Source organism: Antedon mediterranea, chromosome 1 (genome assembly GCF_964355755.1).
Source record: "Antedon mediterranea chromosome 1, ecAntMedi1.1, whole genome shotgun sequence".
Classification (NCBI taxonomy): domain Eukaryota; kingdom Metazoa; phylum Echinodermata; class Crinoidea; order Comatulida; family Antedonidae; genus Antedon; species Antedon mediterranea.
Window position 1 is genome coordinate 7,936,544 of NC_092670.1, and position 24,126 is coordinate 7,960,669.

Genomic DNA, 24,126 nt, shown 5'->3' on the forward strand with positions numbered 1-24,126 from the left:
TCAAGAATTAGCATGTTACTTTTACAAATTACTACAGGAACATTTCTGGAAACGGATCCATAATCGTGATTCGGATCCGGATCCTTTAAAAAAAATGTAATTGAATCTACGTTGATGTATCTGTGCTCGCGTATCCAATGTTCTGAAACGTGCCGTTAAGTTTTTAAAAAAAATAAGTTTGTCAATTTTCAAAAGTTATTTGCGATTGTTTGATAATTTATGGCTGACGTTTATGATGAGCACTAAATATATATAGCCCGTTGTGAAGATAACAAGACATGTAGGCCTACTGTAACATATTAGAAAATCGCTCATAACTATTAATTGCATGATCTATGTCTGTCTGTTTGTGTACAAATCCGTTCATTATACTTCTGACTTAATCTTGCTCACAACAGACAAACACAGAAACATACAAATAAATAAACCTTGGTTCCTATTTGAACGCAGCGTAATCTTAATGCAGTAATTAGACCAATCACGACGCGATAAATCACACACTGTCGCTTGTGATTGGTTAAAAGTTATGCTGCTCCCCACCAGGCCTACTACACATGATTTTACTAATCAACATACATTAAATAGAAGAATACTTTTATAAATACCAAAATAAAACTTAATTTTATTATTCAGAAATTCAATAAATACTAAGTCACATAAATATTTAAAAAATACAATACATATATTTAGATACAATCGTTGCTGTATATATTTATTTCTGTTCGTCGAATTACTGTCAAGAATCAGTATCTCAACAGTAGCACATAAAAAATAATTATGCATACGTTTTCAAAACATGCAATATTAAGAATTTGAAAATGAAAAGCCTATTCTCAGTAACACCATGCCTTAACATTAGGAAAACCAACTAACTAAAAAATGTTATATAGACATTAATTGCAACAGTTTATATATACATTATAACATATTTGGTCTAAAGTCGGAATTCATTGTCAATTATGAATATGAACATAAAAATATTAAAAATATAATATTGTACACCAAAAAATTTTGAATAAGCCATTTTAATGTCACATAAATAGATATTCACTTTCAAAGACTAGATTATAAAAAAAAATTTAAAGGTCGACTGCGAGATCAATGTGTATTTATTCTGTTCAGTTTATTCTTTTATTTTTAATTCATTACTTTTTTGACATAACTTATTTGTTTTATTTTAGGAAATAGATTTTGTAGTTTCCATAATATCAAATTCAACAAATGGCCTATTAAATGTTTGATTCGTGTTTTGAGGACAGTAAAATATTGAATCTAATAATGTTTTATTGAGAATTTTTTCGTAATCGCATGCCATTAATTAAATTTTACTTTGTAATATCAAGGCTATATTGAAGTCACACAAACATAACGATAAATATTTATAGTTATAATGCTAAATCTAAGTTTATATCAAAAAAAATGTGGCAGTAAGTAATTGTAATATATATATTTAAAATATGTGTCCGAGACACACAATTCCCAAGCCCAAACACCCCCCCCCCCCCCCCACCCATTAGAAAATCCTAGGCCTCATTCACACTATCATCGATCAGCCGATAAAAAATGGCACTGTGTTAAAAAATACTTAATAGAAGCATTAAAATATTTGTGAAAATAGTACCAAATAAACAACCGACGTAGCCATGATTTTGTCCAATCATCGGATCCGAACTAGGGACGTAGCAATAGCTAATGCTGTTTATGACTTTTTTGAAGGAGTTCGGAAATTATTAATATCGCACTTTGTGTACAATTTATTATTATTTGGTTGCCACAATTTAATTGCGCACACATAGTTGATATTAAACAGCTATACACGTATGTTATCCACGTGCTTACTGTAAACTATATACAACAAATAACTGGTTATACCTTATAATTATAATATACCTCTTTATATGATTAAAACATGATTTGGTTCCCTTGTCAAAGTATTAATTCGTACTATACCCTGTTGTTCTACCCATTCCTACATGGCTTACCGATACTATAGGTAAAAAACACAAGCTATGGGAGAAGAAAGTTCACAATAAATTATGCCACTATTAATGCCACAAAATGATCTAATGAAGTAAACAGATTTATAATTTAACATCAAGATTATTTAACAGCATAATCTAAACACATTTTAACAATATTCACATATACGAATCATCATCATTATTTTATTCTCACCAATTTTATTTGAATGTCATAATGTGATTTTTTTTGTGTTGATATAATATTTCCTCGGTAAGACTGTACAAAACTTCGTCGTTTATTTCATGACACGTTTTAATGCGTTTGTACTGGTCGGTTGTGACGCAACAAAACGCTTTGGTTTACATTTACGTAGTATGTTGGTATTATTATATCCCGTCAGGTGTTGACTCCACTTTTACTGGACGCAGTTCACACTTGTTATTGTGAGTATCGTAGTACCGTCCGTGGTTGCAAAAAGGTTCTTCGCATTGGCCAGTTTCAACACAACTGTAATTGCAATGACATTTTAGTTAATAATAAAAATTATACAGATTATATCGTATTATATTTCAGATCCATTATATGATGAAAGAGATTTGATTATCTTCTAACAATCTTTTAATCAATAGAAAAACCGCAACACGGTGGTCTAACTCATTAAGGTAAATAACGGGCATTCGCAGTTTTTACAGAACATTATTTTTAACCAATATACATTATATTTTTTTTACCCTTTTCGATTCGATTAGATAGAAACTCTTATACCGTCATACACATGTTACTAAGGCAGACTAAAAGAGTTAGGCCTACTTCTCTAACATACGTTTACGTGTAACATTTGCTGTTAATATGAAAGACAGTTAGTCTTAATTCACTTACAGTGCGTCAGCTTCGGACAGTGTTCGTTTTCCTTTCTTTAACCTGTCACATGACTTTTGTTTTTCGTGAGCACAAACATTACATTGGCAGTAACGGTCTTGTTGAAAAAGCGATGTGCACATTTTTTGGCAAGCCAATGGTGAGGTATCGTAGTCGCCGCCTGTTGTCGGGACTGCGCTAGAACTACTAGTACTTGGCTGCAGTACGGTACACTCGCATTTATCATGTTCTGGTACATCGTATCGCCTGACTGATATGTCATCACCGTCAATGTACAACACCTGAAAATTGACAGTTCATTTGATAATAATTATAGGCTACTTTGTGCGGTGTTTTTCCGAATGATCGTACGATCAGAACGGTACTGGGTGAGATCAACTAACGTTCAAGTTCCCACCGGACCTTGACAAACCTGATCCAATTTTGAATTTACAATGCAAAAGATAGCATATTAGGATCTGTTCAGCACAGCAGTTGGGCCCATCGTATTTGAAAATATTGGATCACACAATAGGAAGATGTATTCTTATGTTCCAAACATGAGTATGACATTGAACACAGAACATAAATACTACTTACCATAACTGTTTTATTTTTGAAGTTATCGCCTGTGTGATAACATGTCTGTCCTTTTGGGCAACATCCAGAGTTGGTTCCACAACGACTTACATTTGCCGCCGGTGGTGAAATTATAATATCCGCTGGTATGTCTAACTCTTCGTATAAATCTATTATTTTCATCTTTGGTACTTTACATCTTGAGTTTTCAAATTCATTGGTCAGACCCTGTAGTTCTGTTTGGTAGCAAAAAAAAAAGATTACAATTTAGTGAGATAAAATAGTAGGGCCTATGCAGCTACGGTTAAGAGTGAGATGGTGAGAATATTTCATGAGTTGAAAGAATGCTCTATTTAACGAGGGGATCCGAGTTGAAAAGAGCAGACATTTTTACAAAAAAGCTGAACGTATAACGTAAATAACCATCAAATAGTAGGGATAAACTCACACCGTTTTTACGTAGGATTTGTGGGTTTTATTACCGAATTTTCCCATGGCACTAGAAATATAGATACATCACCGAGAATTGGGTGCAATTGACTGTCAAGTCAACATTGATTGAAATTAATTAAAAACTGTACAATTTGATAAATTTGATATTATTACCGATATCGGTGTCCGAGTGGCTCGGATTCTCTTCTGATGGAAAAGCCTCTAAGTATAGTGTATGAAAAACTTCATACACGTCGTAGACATTTTTAGGACCATAAAATTGAAGGAATTCTTGCGGCGTGTGCTTGTAGCTTTTCGCACGCATTTCAACATAACTGTCCTGAAAAATACAAATATAATATATTTAATAATAACACTAATAATAATATTGATAAAACTTAATGGAGATTTTAATATGAGCAAACGAATAGTCAAGTTTATTCATCGTCCAAATGATTGGTTTATACACAGTAAGGCAGATTTAGTCATTTAGTAGTGTGTAGGCCTATATGCCATTTCCACCTAAATTCAACAGTTTTAACCATCAGATCTAACAACTGGCAACAGGAATACCAGGCATGGGAAAATAAAATGTTATTTATATGATCTTAATACGATACTACTGCTGTTAGACTTGCTCCAAGTCTGTATTTATTGTCTTTTTTATGTAAACTCAAGTAATACACGTATGAAACGCAAAAATATTTATATTTTTACTAATATTAAGACAAAACTCCGTCTGGATCCCAGACTATACTGCTGTATATAAAATTAAATGATGGCTATTATGTTATGTTTGTGTGTCCATAATTCTGAATAGGCCTATTAAGATGCTTCTCTGCTCTATTACAATTGATACCACTTTTGTATTTAATTTGTTTAGTAATAGTTAGGCCTACTAATGATTTTATAAGTAATACTCTTTATTAAAGAAATACAGAATATAGTCTACTAAATCGTACTTATATTGGATATGTGTTTCCTGAAATACTTGATTTCATAATGCTATTAATAAAAAGAAGGTAGAATAGACTACTAAGTTATTAGTTGCTCTATTTCAAACTGTCTATTATTATCATTGATTAACATCTAAAAATGCCTTGGCTTTCCAAGAACAACAAATAGGCCCCTATCGAGGGAATTGATACAAACGGAATCGCAAGGTCCAGCCAAGTATATTCCTTACTTCCGTACACAATATCCATTGGAGAAACGAAATTAAATAATGACTAAACCACCTGTCCAGTCAGGTAAGGATATGTACGTGTAGAAACTGCTCGCAAACAAATTTAAAATTAGGGTTTTTGGTTACTGGTACAAAACACCTGAAACGTTATACTGTAATGTGGCCTACTTAATGGTAAATATTATTTTGAAATAAGTGTGAATAACAGTGTATATTACACTTTTATAAGAACCAATAACGTTTATACAAGGCAAAAATAGAGAACTTAGCTAGTTGAAATTTGTTTAATATATTTTTCTGACTATAAAATAGTACTTCAGATATGACGTTTATTAGTTGATGACGTCTATTAGTTGATATGACGTCAGTATGTCACCTGGGACGATCGCAATTTATCTGTTATGACCGTGGGTTACATACATTCCCATATTTTTGTACCAAATATTTCAACGAGATTAATGTAGTGGTATGTGCAGGTTGTACTTAGGATTTACATCAAAACCATTCAGTTGGCATAGGCCTATAGAATGCTAGAAATGTAAACGAAAAGGGTTGGTCTTTACTTCCGGTTACGATCACTGAAATTACTACCTACAGTACCCTAATGATCGGGTTCAATAATCGTATAAAATAAAAATGTTTAAAAACATTAGTTATAGATACAGATACAGATACAGATACAGATAACTTTTATTGTCCAAATGAACTGGAAATTGCATTTGCTCACTTATCACATAAAAATATCGTATAAAAATATCGACGATATATAAACTGCGCACTAATTCATATTATATATGTATAATATCCAACCCATTGGCGACGTGTCTATTATACGATTATTATTCTCTATTATTCCACTTAGCTTTCCCTCGATTCTACATAGGTCTACCAAACAGGGTGAACAGTTACAGTGGTACCCTGGATTTTAACAAAGGCAATGACCTCTCTATGCCGAGGCTGCAGCTTAGTTGCACGGTAGCTGATTTAAATTAGGCATTACTTTTAGTTATAATACAATTTGGTTACAAAATAGATTATTGGTGTTTTTTCTTTAAATATGAAATGGCGTGATACTGGGGATAAAATGATAGATTTTCTATGAATGACTGATAGTTCTCGTTGTTTTAACATATGATCACATTTCTAAAAATGTATTGGTGTTCTTTATGATTATCATATTCAATGTATATAATTTGTTTTAAGTTATAAAAAGCAATATTTCTGTTTACTTACGAGAGGTAGGCCTAAATCTACTGATTAGATAGTTAAAAGTAAACCTGTATTTTCAATGAACATCCGCATGCGTTAATGAGCACACAGGGGGTTTAATTACGAATTGCCTAGTTAAAATTATTAATAATTTTAAATTTTGACCTAGCCACTTAGTTCACTAATATATCATCGACACAGGTGTCAGTATGCAAATTAAGTATAGTTTAATAACGTGTTTACATCAACGTATATACCACCGAGACGTTCTTATATTACTGTTTTCGTTGTAATAATACACTCGTTAGGTAGTAAATCTAATGCAATTGATACAATATTCACATGCATGTCTAGGAAAACCGTAACATTATGCTTATTTTTATTATTTATTACCATTAAAAGTGAAATGCAATCTACAGAATGAAACAAGGCCATATTTTTAAAAAGCATTCTTGGTTTGGCACTATCTATTTTCTGTAATTATATATAATATTATATTTTGTTTCAGTCCTAGGTTATTCATAACTGAAATATGTTTCATCTAAGTACAAACGAGCAGCGTATGTAAGTCCTATGGTTAGTAAATTTTAAGTAATACGATTTACTGTATTGTAATTTACTAGCAAATAGAATTATCAGCATAATTCAATTCAAGACTTTTCAACACGTGCGTACCAAGTAAGTGCAACAATTCTGACGTGAAAACAAGTGTGATGTGAATTTATTTTCCTGAGCTCTGTCTACACTACCGTATCAAACTAGTTTGACAAAAATAGTGTGATGTGCCCAAATATGGTAGTACTGTACAAATATAGTACTGATATGACATCACCATGTCCATATATATGGGCACATCAAATGTGTTTGTCACATAAAGTTTTATAGTGTAGACAGAGCTTAAGTAATGTTAAATAGTTTAAGTAGTATTTGTTAAACAGTACTAACATCTTAATCATATTAAAAAAAGTTAATTAAAGTTAACGAGAAGAATACAAATTAGAATAGAATAAGAATCATTACGGTATAGTTACTATTGTGTTAAAGCATACATAAGCATAATTATAATAAAATAGCATCTCTACTATCTAGTTAATTAACCAAAGATTATATCCAAATAGTATAGAAGAGTAAAATGATAAAACAGAAAATGTTCTGTTGATAAAACAGACAAATGTACTACATCCTATTGCTGTTAATGAGAAACAAAATAACCACTAATAAATGAATGGAAAGTGTGCATTAATTAACAAATGTAGTGTAGGCCTAAAGAAAGAAGTTGTTACGTCACAGAGTGATTCCCTCGTACTCATAACGTCCGTCCACCAGAATATTAATTAACCATAATTTGAAAGTAAAATGACAAGAACAGAAAAATAGAACAGAAAAAGAGTGTCGCTGAATGTCTAAGAAAATGTTTAAAGAAGTATTATATTATTAAGATATTTGAGAAAAGAAGTGCAAGAAAGTTGCTATTGTGATCCTATTAGAAAACAACCGGAATGTGGAACTGAAACAATCACTGTTTATTTAGTTAGTTAGTTTAGCTTCGTGCGTTTTGTTTACGTGATTTCAATAATTTTTTATATAATACAATAAAATGATGTAGAAATTTTAAAAAGCGCATCTGCGGATCTCACTCACTCCATCTATGAAACGCCTACGTCTTGTCAACACAGTTTTCGCAGTATTGTCCCTTTTTTCTCGTAAAACTATCTGTGAATAATGGAAACACGTGGAAAAAGAATAAGATATCGTCGGAACAATAAGGATAAGAATTAATAATGACAAACGATAGAACAAAAATATTAATAAAAATAACTTTGATACATGTTTTTAAATCAATAATAATTAAACAATAATAATAATAATTTGGTTTTAAAAAGTCATAGTAGTAGTGACAAAAACTAAATTTTATTTTATTTAAATATTTATACGACAAAACCTTTTTGGTGGAGTCAATGAACGTCTTTAGGTCAGAAATCACATTATTGTAAAATAACAAATTCATTGGAGCACAAATTTAATTTGTGTTGCTTTAATATCTACAAATTAAATTTGTTCTCCAATGAATTACGATACATTTAATACGTAAAGTGTGATTTAGTCAGAAAATAGTTACTTGGCCTACAGTATAAGAGAAGAGTGAGATATGTTTTACCCTCTATAAAAAAAAACAATCGTGACAGCAGTGGCGTGCCACATTCCTTGGAAAAGCGGTATTATTCGCATGCGTAAACTAAATCGCTGCATTGGGATTCACTCTGACTGGGTCTCTACAAAGAATATATGTACGTGCCAATTTTTAAAATTCATGGCGAAGAATATGTACTATCAAGACACAATTAAGTGTATACAGATTTTGTGTTCAACTGACTCATGGAGAGTTCCGGTAGATTAGATTATATGAGAGCTTGAAAGGTTCGCGATTTGTAAGTCACGGAGTATCTAACAATTTACTTATCTTTTCTGTGGATCTCGGACGATTATGGATACAATAGAATTGACTAAAAGCACGATCCAAGTTCACATTGTCAAAATCTATTACAAGGTTAACATGTAAACACATACCCACCTAAGCAAATTATTGTTATGCTCTGTGTTTATGAAATTTATGTTATAGAAATGAAATATATAAAAACTGAACCTTAAAAACGTAATGATTTGGCCAAGTACAATTGTACAATCAAATAGATGTTAAGAATACAAGTGTTTCTTTTATTTGCTTAAGCTTGGTTCCCAATACGCAATGTAATTGTAAGGACGTAAGCGTAACAAGCGAGTTGACCAATGACAAGCGACAATTCGAATAGTCAATATTAGTTGTTCTTCTAAACTGGACTACAATATTTTATAAATTTTTCTATTTATTTATTTTTTTAATATTTTAATTTAGTTGCCATGACCTAAAGTTTGCATCCAATTTTATTTTGCTTCTTTCTGCACTCTTTTACTTGTTAATTCTACATTAGTGTAATTTTGCTCTTTGTTGTAAATTTGTGTGCAGAAAAACAATAAAAACAAGTAAATATTTTTTTAAGTTAACTACTACTAGTCTTTTATCGTTATCGTGATTTCTGTAGAGAATGCTATTCTTGTTGACCTTAAATGCAAAAACATGATGATCTAAATACAATTATTTATGAACTGGTCCAGTATTAGTACTGTAAGTAATCCATCGTATTGTCTGTCTGTCAAAAACACAATGGTAACTGTTTTATGACTAACTAAAGTGTATAAAAGTACAAACTGAAAAGAGACTGTCGAAATAAAGCCGGATAGAGATGATATTTGATCATACCATTTTAGGATTATTTTCTCCATGGTCATACGATGTCTAACAGCAATTTAATTTTTATTCAGCAAAACCACGTCAAAACACTATTGTTAATCATTGTTATTAACTTATATTATAATTACAATTTTCAAAAGAACGTGAAATCAGGTCAAACTATTGACCTAAACTCTCTTTACATGATATTTGATGGTAGATTACCGCTGTTGTAGCAACGAATCATTAACAATCAATTTAAAATTATTATAATCAATTACACACACTAACGATAAGTCTACAGAATTGCCAAAACAAATGTTCAACGAGAATTATATTGTCATAATAAAAAAAAGTGTTGGTAAAACCTGACACAATCTTTAAAATATTTTATAGGATCAAGGTTATTCGAAAATTTACAAATCTTATAATATTTATGTAATTGGTAATTTTTTTGTTTGTGTTAGGGAAAAATAATTTAAATGAACTTGGCGCGTTTAACTATTAAAATGTTTTACTTGGTTATAGCGATCGTTTAGCTTGAAGTATTTCCTGAGTGAAAGTTTATATACATACAGCAACATCAATAAGAAAATTGTGAGCATTAATGGCAATCAAACAGGTTTTACAAATTCCCAATAAAAAAAGGGAACCGGTAATACTTTCCATACTAGAAGCAAAAACAACAATACGAAGAAAACATTGGGTTTAGCTCATGTCCAATGTTTAAGCCGTTTCACCTTTATTCCAATTGGCAGATCTGCTTTTAGTTTGTCTATATGAACACAGTGTTTCTTTTTATTGTGTTATACTTGAGTTAGCGTAAATAATAATTCAGTAAACAGTTAAACTATAATTTTATTGTCGGTGTGAGTTCAACTTCCATTATAAAATATTTCCACAGAATGCCAAAAAATTTGCCGCAATCAAATTTCTTATTTCCAAAACTATGTGCCGGTAACTTAAGATATCAAGTGACACGACAAATTACAGCTTAATTCAGGCTATTTTACTAACATCGACTTCCTGATTTATCTACATGCTGATATATAATAGTGTGTATATTTGACAAATTTATATATACAATTGCATCAATACATTTCTAGCGACAGAATAATAGCAATATACACTTTATAAAGGAAAATACCATTAACATTAAATGGTTAATGTAAAAAGATGTAGAAAGATATGGAAATGTTTCAGATCGTTCTAGAATAACCGCTGATTGTTGACTACTGTACCAAATAGAAATCCCAACGGACAATCAGCAATCTGCTCACCCTGCTAAAATAGTTCTAAATTTGAAGTATTTTGCAGGCTGCATGTAACTCTCTTGTGACAACGGGACAAAATGCAACCTTGACTCTAGTAAACTTATAAGCCAAGAGTTGGTGGTACATGACTTGCAATATTTTAGTGCTTTTCAGAAGAAAAAAAACCATTGTGTACAAACACATCTTTTATTGTTAAAGATGTTGCCAAAAACTTTAGCAGTCGTTAAAGATGACATCTTAAAAGAAATGAATGAAACATTCACCAAAAAGTCAAAAGATAAAAGTGCCTTTTCAAAAATGGCATCCTCCAAACTGAAGAAATATAGCGTTATCCATCTAAAAAGATGAGAGATGACATCCTACAAAAAATAGATGAAAGATGAAATTCTCCAAAAAGATGGTAAAATGATTTATTGTGCAAAAGTCTCACGTTGCTGATAAATGTTAGTAGCAATGTAAGTTTTAATTATTCAAAATTTTAATTATTTGATTTACTATAGTGCAGAGTTTTTAAATGACGTATCTGCCAATATAGTAAAATCAACAGGTCTCGAACTGAATCGAATATCACACGTCGAAATTCGTTTTGAACTTTCTTCGCACACATGCAAATTAAAGGAAACACGTGGTATTATAGGTAGCAATTTTTAAATGAAATATTGTCAATTAGCCTTTAATAATTAATAATGTTTACCTAAGTGGTGGCCTTTAGCTGCTGCATTGTTAAAATCAAATACTTAAATTTTATTAAACAATAACATGTATTAACTTTACGATATTTGAAGTCTAAAACTAGGTCAAGGTGATTTAAGAAAACATAATTGACACCTACTCAGGACAACTATTGTCATCGTTTAACCGGTTAAACTAGCTACACTTTTTCTACGAGAAGAAGAAAAATCTCCAAAGTATTGTATTTTAGGTATCAATCAAAATATTGTTTGTATAATTTTCTGTTGGCCTACTGGAAAACAATCTTTCAAAGACGAAACATATAGCAATGCTTTGTTTGAAAGGTTCAGTTTTTTTTTCTGTTGTAAAACCAAAGTGAAGGATGTTGGGAAGTGCTACAAAACATTAAAGGAAACAATAGTTATGTCTTAGATGAAAATTTGCAGGAAATATTGACATCATCATAGTGAAACTGGAGAAGGATGAGGCAGGCAGAAAAATAAGTTTCTTTGTAGTGCTTTGTATTAAAACCCGGATTTCAGCAACAATCAACCACCAGGATTTTACGTATAACCTAATGTACAGAATCTTGTCTTTGTTAGTGTTTACGGACCGTGATTACGTCACACGTTACACAGATTCGGTTAATGAACAATGTCACATTAATTGAGTTTTGTAATGAGGAGTACCTGAACTCAAATCTATAACATAACAAATTATTGGTACAAGAAAATCGGATAAAGCTACATTCATTGTTAAATAATGGAAAAAATCATGTTTACATACAAAATGGAACGGCGCCGTCTTCGTTTAGTGAAATGTGGGAATTGTAGCTTTATGTTTAACTATAGCAGTAACTACTGTATTACACAAAATCATATTATTAATTCTAAAATAAATTGCATTAAGTTTTCCCCAGAACAAATCTACAGAGTCGTACGTCGTTTATGATAAGAAACCTTAACATCGTAGGTCTGAACAGATTATCTGTTCAAATGAGCAAAACATTGTATCATGGTATTGTGGTTCATGGTTACCCAATCAAATCAATGCCGTGTAATTGATGGCTGTAATTAATTGGACGTGAAGGTGTTTAAATATAGGTGTTTTAATTAGAGACAACGTGTGTGCTAAACGTTTTGCATTATCACTGAAAAGTAAGTTATTTTTCTCAATGGTATGATAAATATTGACGTTGTATTATCTCAATAACCAGTGAGCACTAATTACTTCACACCTGGCGTAATGCCCTTGGATAAAACACGCGCCAAAACACAAAGGTAAGACCTTCGCTGTTTCCTTAATTAATTACTGACTTAAATAAGACTAGCCCTTGATTTTTAATTGTGTGGCTCGGGCAGAATCTTGTTTTAAATTAACTGAATTTTTATGTATTGAGGCCTAATTTATGTAAGGTACAGCCTAATGCCGGTTAGGGCTTCTTTTGCGTAATAAGCATTGCGCATCTTTATCCCAGACTTACGCTTCTCAGATAATAACATATAGGTCTCTCAAAATATTTGATAGATTATTAATAAACTGTTTTTAATAACAGTAGATCCCCTATTTTCTTGGTAAATGAACTAGTGACCCCTATACGGGGGACACTGATTGATTCCATCATAAACAACCCCCCCCCCCCCCTCTACAACCCACCTTAATATGAGTTCTACTGCTACAGAAAAGTAACGTCATGATATAAGTTCCCATGAGATGTTTTCCCCATAAAATCTATAAATGTATGATGGACGAGCAGGTGTAGAATTTAACAACAAATAACAGCTGATGGTATATCATTTTATTTATTGGATTAGATTGACCGCTTAGCACAAAATCAGTAACACAACATAACGCACGTGTACAAGTGATATATTTTTTTTTTTAACGCGCCCGTAGCAGGCCTACCGTTCGTAACTGCTGGGAATAATCGCTGGTAAGACACGGTTTAATTGTTAACGAATATTTTTAACAACCTAAGGCCTAGACGATTTTTCTTCGAACACTCGTTTTTGTACTTCCTGTGTGCAAAGTAATTAACAACTTTGAAGAAGCCACTCCTCAAATTCTGGTGCTTAAACCACAACACCACTAAATGACAGGTCCAACCCACTGAAGGAGTCCGTTCCATGAACTGTGATACAAACTGTGATAGCCAGGGAGATATAAAAACTAAATTATTATTTTACATCTCCCTACAGTACAGTAGTATGCCAATAATGAACAATTGATGAGTTCAAACATTAATGTAAATGGCATCATTGACTAAACTGACACTACTGTGCACTATTATACGAAGGCTGTTGGACGGTGTTATCCGGGTGAAACATTAACTAGCAGGTCATAATGTCAAAGCAATAATAAATTCGTTAATCCACGCCTATCCTTTTGTGATCTTATCTTATAAAATCCTTATTTATTGGTAAAACTAAATGAACGTAACATAAAAATAGGTGATTTTAATACCAGATCAACGAATAGTAAAAAAAAAATGATTTAGATATAGGGGAATAACCTGTGACTGGCTGCCTACCGGGTAATTTCTATACCAGATATATGAATAGGCAAAAAAAATAATAATTTAAATATAGGGGAATAACCTGGGAATCGCAGTCTACCTGGTGATTTTAATACCATATCTGTGAATGGTATTCAAAATGTATGCATAAACGGCGTGAAACACTATAGCAACGGCCAGTAAATATAACAAGACCCTGACGGCGACCGTGGTTTCTACTACGGTATTAAAATAGAGTAGTACGGTATTAATTTGCAATGCAAATGTATTTCTTTATTTCATATTTTGTTTTATGGTTAACTTTAGTCTCAAAATTTTAACATGAAATCGTATTAGAACTCCCTTTGGGACACCTCTATTCAGGGAACAACCCGAACACCTATCCTTAATGGGACAAACGCATGAGGGGCAATATTATGTTGTAACACGGTCAACCCCACTAGATGGGATGTGGAAGGTGTCCCATTAATAAACTGTATCATTTTGAACTACAAACAAATAAAGCTGAATAAAACATTGTCTTTGGAGCCCTCATTTTCTTGACATGGTATTTTCAAACGGTTCTTTAAAGTGTAATAAATATGGTGATAAACACTTATTAAATAAATGTTTAAAATCTGACCTGTTCAAACCCTTAGAAAGTGGTTCAATTCTTGCCTGTAGGGTCGAGGTCGGTAAGTGAAATGATCTTCGAGTAAAAATGACGGAAGCTGTCATAATAGGGCCGGGCCGGTTGTATCATAAAAACGTAGAATGCCAATGGGAAATAAGGACTTGAATTGGCCTGGGTTCGGACCCGGGTAACAAAATGATTCATACAATTTATAGATTATTAATCCATTAATTAATATATAAATATACACAAGTATACGATAAAAAATGATGTTCGAGACGTCGAAAAAGCACTGCTAAAAACTTTTTTATGATAAAATACTTTTTTACAGTTACGAAATGTGTAAAAGGTTTTTAGAAAAGGACTAATTTCCCTGATTTAGTGTAATTAGACTTCGTATTCCTAATTAATTCGTATTAATTAATTACCAAATGTATTCGCAAACTTATTAGGGTCTACTTATGACACTTTGAATGAATGGAAGACGTACGTAAATAGACAATATGCAAAACCGTAAAAATGAAATTTAAATAATCATGATGATTTAGATTAAAATAAAACCGAAGTAGCCTACTTGATGTTGATGACGTACTTAGGGACCTAGTATAATATTAGATTAGACTCGACGTTGTGTATTTGTTTGTTAAAATTCCTTAGGAATTTATTTTGTTAGCTATCGAGAGTATTACGACGTTTTATGTGTATGTCGTACAAAGATAACCATAGATCATACAAACAAATGCTATACAACTAGAATTAACAAACAAAACCCAGTAGAGATTAGGTTTAAAATGAATCAAAGCTTGCGAACGAGATCTATATAGTTGAAGACGTCAGCCAAGGCCTACTACAATACAGATAATGAACATTAATACTAAAAAGCTACTGTCACTCGTTTGTATATAAACTACGTTGTTTTACATTACACAAAAAAAACGTATAGTGTCAATATCACTTTTGAGATTGTTGGTTTGATATAAAATCGTAATTGTTTCAAAGAACTGTGTACATGCGCACCTCCGTGAATGTTCCAACAAAGTCTAATATGTTCTAGAAATTCATAAGGGAGTCCGTTCAAACGTGTATAGTGACCCGATTCCCGGCACGTTATTGTATTAAGTATTGATTGAGAACATGTGCTTTTGTTTAGTAGATACAATCGATTATAGTACGCATAGGCCTAATCTCAAACAAATTATAACATAATAAGTAAAAGCAATTGAAAGACTGTCATACATGTGTTAGGCCTAGTATATGACTACGAGTAGGCCTACCTACAACACCGAATACAGTATCCGATCGGATCGCTACCTGTGTTTTGTATTAATAATGCGAGCAATGCTTTTATATTATCCTCCTAACGATCATTATATCAAAATGCGTTTTTGGTTACTTTCTTTGATATATGAAAAATGTAACTTACTGTAGGCCTATTCCTTTGTATCTCGTCTTCTACTTCTCGAATTATCGCACAATCTCCATTCACAATAAGAATCACAAATATGACTTTAATGAATAACATTTCTGTAAGATCCATTTCGTATGTTCAAATCAACGGTATACTTACTTTCCTGTAACTTCACATGCTTTTATTGCAGCCCTCTTAGAGGGCGACAAATTCAAAATGTTAATAGTGTTATTTTTGGAAATACAAGGTCGACTGTTATTGGACAATGTTTATAAATAAAATATTCGTTTAATATATCATCTTTTGTTTGATATACACCCAATTTTACGCCACGTCGTCATTAGTGTGAAAAATATCCTTTTTTTGGAGAAAATTAGTAACGATTGACGTAACCACTTTTCACCGGTATAATCAGTTACATTTAATTTATGACAACCGATTCAAAAAAGATAAATATTTCTATTATACATAAATACGACGACGCCATTCTTATTTCAATTTTTAAAAGCATAATGACTGTTCTATATCTAATTGTACAACTGCTTTTGTTTTCCTTAATGCAATTTTGATTTTATACTACTGTATTAATAAAAATAGGACTTACAAAACCCCTCTTAAAAGGCTAACCTTTAAGCTTAAGTCCAGACTAAGCAATCTGTCGCTAATGCTAGGACACAACACAAGGACGTACAGGCAGCACAAGTCAATAGGCCCTAAAAAAATAGGCCCAAATACAAATGTTTAAAAAAATGTACGCCATTATATTATGTTCTTTGAAAATAAATGGAATACAAAAGATGAATTGGAGGGTAGTAATTATTTATCTTGCTAGTATGTGATAATAATGTATATACCCTTGCATATTTAGTTATTTCAAACAAACATGGATAGATAATGATCTAGGCCTACTGGGCTGAATTGCGCATTGGTATGTAGGCCCTACAACATACAATTTTTATCACACCACGCTCGTACAATTAAACTGGAATGGGATGGACCGACACACCATGGTACTCCCTATTTTATTATATTATTATTAGTGTTATTTCGGACGTCGAATTATAAAAATATAAGTAAACAATCGCGCTATTATTTTACTATTACTTTCCCCCAAATTGTTTTATTGTTTTAATATTTAAATTATAGGCCATATTTCTTAGTTAATTGCCGGTGGATTAAATTGAATGTCCATTCTTATTTTTCAACGCCATGTCCGTATAAAGTAATCTAGATGAAAGGTTTTGATGGGTTATTTAATCCGCGTCAAGTTAGCAGACTGTAATTTCCAACATCGCCTAGAGAAAAAGATATCATCGCGAAATGGAAATTAAGACAGATCATCACTTAAAGTTAAAGAAGTGTCCTTGTTGGTTTACTTAAGATCATCAACGAGTTGGACAGATTAACACAAACTATAACACTTATCTTGTGCAATAATTAGCTGAATTGGATCAACTGAATAGTCTGTTACACTAATACTACCGGTCAATGTATTGTCACTCTTGATATTTTCCATTTAACTTGTACACATCATGATTTTCGTATAATTTGTAAAATTGCATCCGGTATAAATTTGCAAATATTATGGATTATGGTTTGTACGGATTATATTTTCCATATACTACTATTTTGTAAGCAAGTAGGTTAGTTACTAGCCTCAACAGATTATGCAGCTGTCACTAGACAGAGTCTAACAGACTATTGCAATTTTCTCCCGTATGCTTGTCTGGGTATCCAAACTAAATACCGTTCTGATGATTAACGAAGGTGACCATATCTTAAGGTTTTCAACTTATTTGGTCACCTTCACACTCATCATACTTTTTTAAAATCTAAATATTTAAGTAAAATGCATATTGATGTGTGTGGAAAAGAATTAGGCCTAATAAACAAACAAAACAAACAAACAAGTCTAATTATGCATATAGTGTATATCATGCTATGTATAAGCTCATAAACAATGTATACGTGATATGTGTATTCAAGATACCTAATGCACCGGGAACCAGAATAGCAAGTTTATTAAATAGCGTATTTGCGGATTAATATTACAAAATATTGAGGATAAACGTAAAATCAGAAAACAAAAGATTGAAGAACATGAATAAAGGCGGATGTACTCCCACAAAAGATAACAAAAGTAGGGTTTTTTTAAAGAGCCGGAACTTTCGAACCTGCCCTTTGGTTGGGCGTAAAGTTAGAACATTTCCCCAAGTTAATGTCACGGGAATGTGTCTCCTTATAGGATGTTTCCTATAGCGGTATCCCACAGGATTCTACTCTATAAAGTGTTAGTTTGAAAACGACTATATATGTCGTGTATATGTTCAGCAATGCATTCCAAGATGAGACAATCCTCTTTTTTTTTTCTTTATTGTGTACACTTTGTTTATTGCATGCACTCTGAATCAACGGTTTTACGTCCCATCCAAGAGACAAGGCCATTATATGAGATAGGCCTATCTTGTCTTTAATGCAATAGGTACGACATGGAATCATTTCTATAACCCATGCGTCTCACTAAATAAATAACGTCAGCGTCCCCTGTAAATAAAGTTTCCCGGTACTGTGTATATACAAATGTTTCTCCGGTATCACAGGAATATTTTGTAATAAAAAAAACAATGTGTTTCACGTGTAACTACTTTTTAACCTAACCTAACATGATACAGGCATCCCATGTGATACAAATGAGTTTCTGTATTACCATATAAGCCTATTCCTGTGAAAATATTGTAGTTTGTGGAGATACAGCACTAATAATCGTATATAATTGTTTTGCCAATTGACTTAAATTAAATTGCATTTTCGTTCAGACCAAATTGCAAAATTGTTTACAAATTGGATTCAGTTGCATGAGAAGAGATACTTTTTGGAATACTAATTTCAGTATCTAGTTATATCATTCATCGATCTGTAGTTTGCTGCTATCTAATTTATTAGATTTTAAGTAAATTTCTGAAAGATAATTCAAGCATAAATACAGAGAACCAATCGGTAATATTATCATTATTATTATTATCTATTTTTACGGTTATTCACATTGTTACCTAGTTCACCAGATTCTATTTTGTATCTCCATGGTATAAAGTATCATGGCAAATAATACAAATACAACGTCACATACGTATCACACATGTGTCATTGTAATTACGGCGCCCCGTACAGAATTTTCTAAAAACCTGTCAGACTTCTTTTCAGTTGAAGTGTTTCAATGTGATGTAATGCAACAACAAAAACAGAAATGTTGAATTACCTTTAATATAGCGCGAAAGTTTGATAGAAACACAAAACCTGTAGAATTCGAGGCACTACCTCTAATTTATTAATTGGTTTTTATTTTTAATCTTTCTACACAAATATTGAAACAGAGATGTAGGCCTATAGGGATAGCAAAAGTAATGAAACTGTCATCTTGTGATGTGCTTAACCAAACACCCCGTAAGTATATACTGAAAAAAGATAGGCATATAGAATATGCTACTTATGAAATAATTTAACATTCTAAGTATGTAGTTATCTGATAACGTGTTTATTTAATTTCATTTTGTTAATCATCCTGTCTATTTGAAAAACAATAGGAATTTACTGGGTAATTTGAACTGATAAAAGAAACTGCCTATTTTCCAAAAATCACGTAGGCCTAACACACAAAAATGTAAAACAATATGACACATAATTGGAATGTATGATCAATACAAAAAATTGACTAGCCCTTTACAACTTCCAAATATGTATAAATCATCATTTGTTTGTTATTTTATGTTGCCATTGGACGCGGATGTTACATTACAATATGAAACGCACCCTTTTTTTTATATTTCAATTATGATAAATTGATAAACAGTTTAGTTATCGTTATCCAAATATTTATATTACTGTATTGTGATTTAACTGTGTTAACGATATTATAAGTAACCCGGATGTAAGATAACAATTATTAACTATTGATCGGATGCTGACCAAAGATTGATTGAATTGTTATTAATATTCCACACACGTACAAATAAAACAAAGTGAAAATGCATTAAAGATGTATTGTCCCCAAAAAACACTATAACACACACACAATAAACCAGACTTTAAATAGATGAATGATTTTGTAGTTTTAAATCAATTCCGTAGAAAAAATCGCTGTGATGCAGCAATGGAATATTTACAAGCCTCGGTGTGATACATGTAAGATTACCGACTTGTTCCCAGATTTCATATCGATGTACATTCGTACAATATGATACAATGTAATATTTATTAAGATTTGTGTACTTGTAAATCCATATATAAATAGAATTGGGGATTTTCGATGGTATTCCTGTAATTTTACCATAATTTACATATTTCAGGCAATTTGCATACCATCGGGATGAGTGATAGAGGTGTAATGCTCAAATTTTAATCTCATCATATGTTACCATTCAGAAAAGAAAAATCTCTATTTACAATTTGTTTCACTCAAACTAGATTGCCTATCCTAAAATTAATATCACATCTGCTAAAATGTGAATGTTGTAATAACATTAACATCTGTAACGCATAGCGTATCGCATTCTCAGATTGTAGATAAATCATGTAAAACTGAGGTCTGAAAATATACTTACATGTGTCAAAACTGCATTAGGCCAGTTATGTTATATGAATTTAACAATAAAAGTGAGCTTTTAAACGGTATATTAATGATCGAAAATAAATCCCACACATTAATGATTGTTTGTCGACCTTGGTTGCAAAGTTGTATGTAAAAGTATATGCCCATTTATTTGCACCGACTCAGGAGGATAGTCTATCACACTATACTAATACTTTCTCTTGTACAGTGCACACCGTCCTCTCCTATGCTTTTATCTGCTTGGATCAGTACATGTGCGAGAGGAAAATTGTTCTGAAATCCGAATAAGAACGTTTAGAATAATAGGTCTCTGGAGATGGTTTCAAAGTTTTCTCAAAACTTCATTACGCGAGATGCAATACATTCATTCATTCATTCATTCTTTCTTGGAGATCCAAGAAACATTTATTATATATGGCCTTTGGCCCAAATAATATACAATGTAATACAATATTAAGTGCGAGTGCGTTTAAAAATTCTGTTCTACGTTTAAATGAAAAAAATAAATATTTTCCAAGTTTAACAATAAGATCAGTATTTGTGGCAGACATAAGATAAATATATTTTAATTTAGTTGGGTTGTTTGTATAAAAGGAAAACATATATTTAGTTCTAATATCTGAATAAAATGGAAATACAATGCGAAAGATAATAATTTGGTTAAGTTTAGCGCTTATATTACAAAATCTGAGGCCACCCCAACCGCATATTTTAGTAATCCACCATTGCTATACTCGGAACCCCTCTATACGCCTTCCACTTGAAGATGTAATTCTTAAAAGTAACCTGTTCTGTACCTGTTTTTGAATTAAGCCTATAGGCCCATATTACGGACTTTTATTTGGAAGGAGGGAAATATTCAATAAATTAACCCTTGCTTACTTCCCTTTGTCTGCTTACTGTACGGTACTGGCAGTACATACATTTGAAATTAAATTTGCTCAAACCACCTGGACTCTACATCGACATTTAGTTCTCCACATCAGACGGGACAACATGCACGGTCGAATTTCTAGACATTCTTAAAAACAATGTTTATAAACGTAAATCCAAAGAGCAGTTTTATAACCTTTGGCAAACTACCTAATATACGTAAAGTACAGCTACACGAAAAACCCTGATGGAAGTTGAAATAGACAGACTGTCATTGCATGTGTTTAAATTTAACTGTTAATGTATATGTAATGATTTTCAATCAAAACACTTATAATGGTAATACTTGATTAATATTAAAACAATTTTACAGTGGATGAGCAACTCATTTTAATTAATGTTCTGTTTAAATGACTTTTCAGCAGCCGGTGCATAATTGTAACATAAATGAATCAGTACTCGTAGAACTGTTGTTAATAATTTAATTCAAAAAGTTTATTCACATGCAAAACTGATGCTGCCACAGTACAGTACATCCAATGGTTTGTAAGAACACAATAATAAGGAAAAACAAATACATTGCCAGAAATAGTTGACCAATATATCTTTCAAAGTCTTTTTAAAAAGGTTTGTCCAACATCAACATTGATCATTAAAATAAGAACACAAGTAGGCCTTATTACAATTGTTTTTTTTTTTTTTTTTTAAACCATATTTAATGAGGGTGATCCATCTAGCTATTGCTGATCATTAGGGACCCTCAGAGGTTCACAAGACAAACATATACACAAGATGCTCTACATAAACAAAGTCTTATTACAAGTCTTTGGGAGTGGAGAATTTGGTCCTTAGAAAAAATTAAAAATTGTATCATGTTGGATTATAGTTAGGGTACAAATTTTTTTTTTTTTTGCCAAGATAGGAACAATATTGGAATGCCGGCTACCTCAGCCATCTAATACAGCAGCATGTCAAACCAACAATCTATGTAGGCGCCTACTATATTTTCAAAAAATTGCCAAAATAAGCAGAGGTGTTCCCTCAGTTCCTGTCTCAAAATGTAGAATGCGATGAACAAACTTTTCTGCCTACTAAACAAAAATTAATATACTTGACGGAGTTTCATCAGACATTGCCTCTGTTGTACGTCCTCCATGATGGGAATACAAAAATGATTGATTGAATAATTTATTGATTGGTGAATTGATTGATTGATTATTCGATTGATGAATTGAATCTGTGGATGAAGAAAGGAAGTCGATATTCAATCGAACTTATAGACTTTTGAAATAAAGTGGTCAGTCTAATGGTACACGACCTGCTTATATAGCATGAAACTCGGTTTGTACGATTATTTTCTATTCATATTGTAAATTAGTATCATAAAATAGTGTCCTTGACTTTTTGTCTTTTGAGAGTGAATTTGCTTTCCTGTTTTGAGTGACAAATTTACTTTGTTTTACCGTATTTAGACCTGGAGTAGTCCTACTTGATTGACAGGTTTATTATAAAAATTGTTTTCACGTGTGATGACTAACTATAATAGGTACGATACCTCGATCATCTTACCCAGGGTCCCCTTCTTATTACTGTCATTATACATTATATTTGTTTATTTGTTTGTTGAACTTTCGGTTTTTAATCTACGGCACTCGCTAAAAAAGAAAATCTGAAGAATATGCCCAAAAAAAGGAAAATCTTCAGTAATTTATAAAAATGAAACTAAAATATTAAGTTGTTTGTTTGTAACTGGGAGATTAAAATGTGTGTGAAGGTACAGTATTGTTGTTCATTTGTAAATTAACGTTAACCGTAAATTTCTTGTATAAATAATGCACGTTTTAGAAGGGCTGTACATTGATTTTACTGTTATTTTTGGCAGCGATTGCCTTCTCAAAAGACATTTCTAATCTAAACACAAATTGTCCGTATCTTCCCAATCGCTTTTACAAAACAATTGCTATTAGTATGGAGTCAGAATACAATCATTTGTTTAACAAGCAAGAAAACAACCAACCATTAGGAGTTTAAATGAGACCTTTCTATTGTTTATTTATTTATTATTATTTGTGTTGTTGTTCAATCAATACAAGTACTATCAGAGAACATAGAGAAGCATGTAGTTACAGTATTCGCAATTGTAAAACGGTATACTCTATCGGTCGCACGTACTTCTTCAAAAATATATGTTACCGGTCAAAGGGTATTAGGATGTTATGGCCAGCCACCTCTTGAATTATTTTACAAATCCCATTGATACCATATTGCAAAGAAACTAATGCATGTTCTTTTACTAAATTAAGTTTCACCACACAATTTCAAAGAATTGTTCATCCAGCTTATAGACGTGTCTACAATGTCTGTCTCAAGGTAAAATAACTGACCAAACGACCATCTCTAATTCATTCTTTTTTTTAATTTCTGATATTACATCCACAACATAGAATGTTAATTTGCACAAACGTTGGATAGTGGAAGCACTTTGCAGATTATAGTTTAATTTAGCAATTACAATTGTTATAATTTCTGGTTTGTAAACTATAAATGAAGTTAGGCCTATACTTTAATAGTCATAAACGTGTAAAGAAGATATGGTGATAATTTTACGAAGCTCTGATGTATGTGATATTAGACATTAATTAATAATATTTAGTGTCTATTATTACAACGG

At 31.9% G+C, this 24,126-nt stretch overlaps 1 protein-coding gene across 2 annotated transcripts; it reads right to left on the minus strand.

Moving 5' to 3' along the window:
- Positions 1-661: 661 nt before the first annotated feature.
- LOC140055213 (uncharacterized) lies at positions 662-16,124 on the minus strand. Of its 2 annotated transcripts, XM_072100474.1 has the most exons (6): positions 15,992-16,124; positions 7,868-7,939; positions 4,006-4,171; positions 3,421-3,635; positions 2,842-3,122; positions 662-2,469 (listed from the first exon to the last, which is right to left on the minus strand). In XM_072100474.1, exons 1-6 carry the CDS (start codon positions 16,103-16,105, stop codon positions 2,349-2,351), a joined length of 969 nt encoding a protein of 322 aa, XP_071956575.1. In that variant the 5' UTR covers positions 16,106-16,124; the 3' UTR covers positions 662-2,348. The 2 variants fall into 2 exon arrangements, with proteins under 2 accessions (XP_071956575.1, XP_071956584.1); XM_072100483.1 differs by lacking the exon at positions 7,868-7,939 and having other exon boundaries at positions 15,992-16,118.
- Between the last annotated feature and the right edge of the window lie 8,002 nt (positions 16,125-24,126).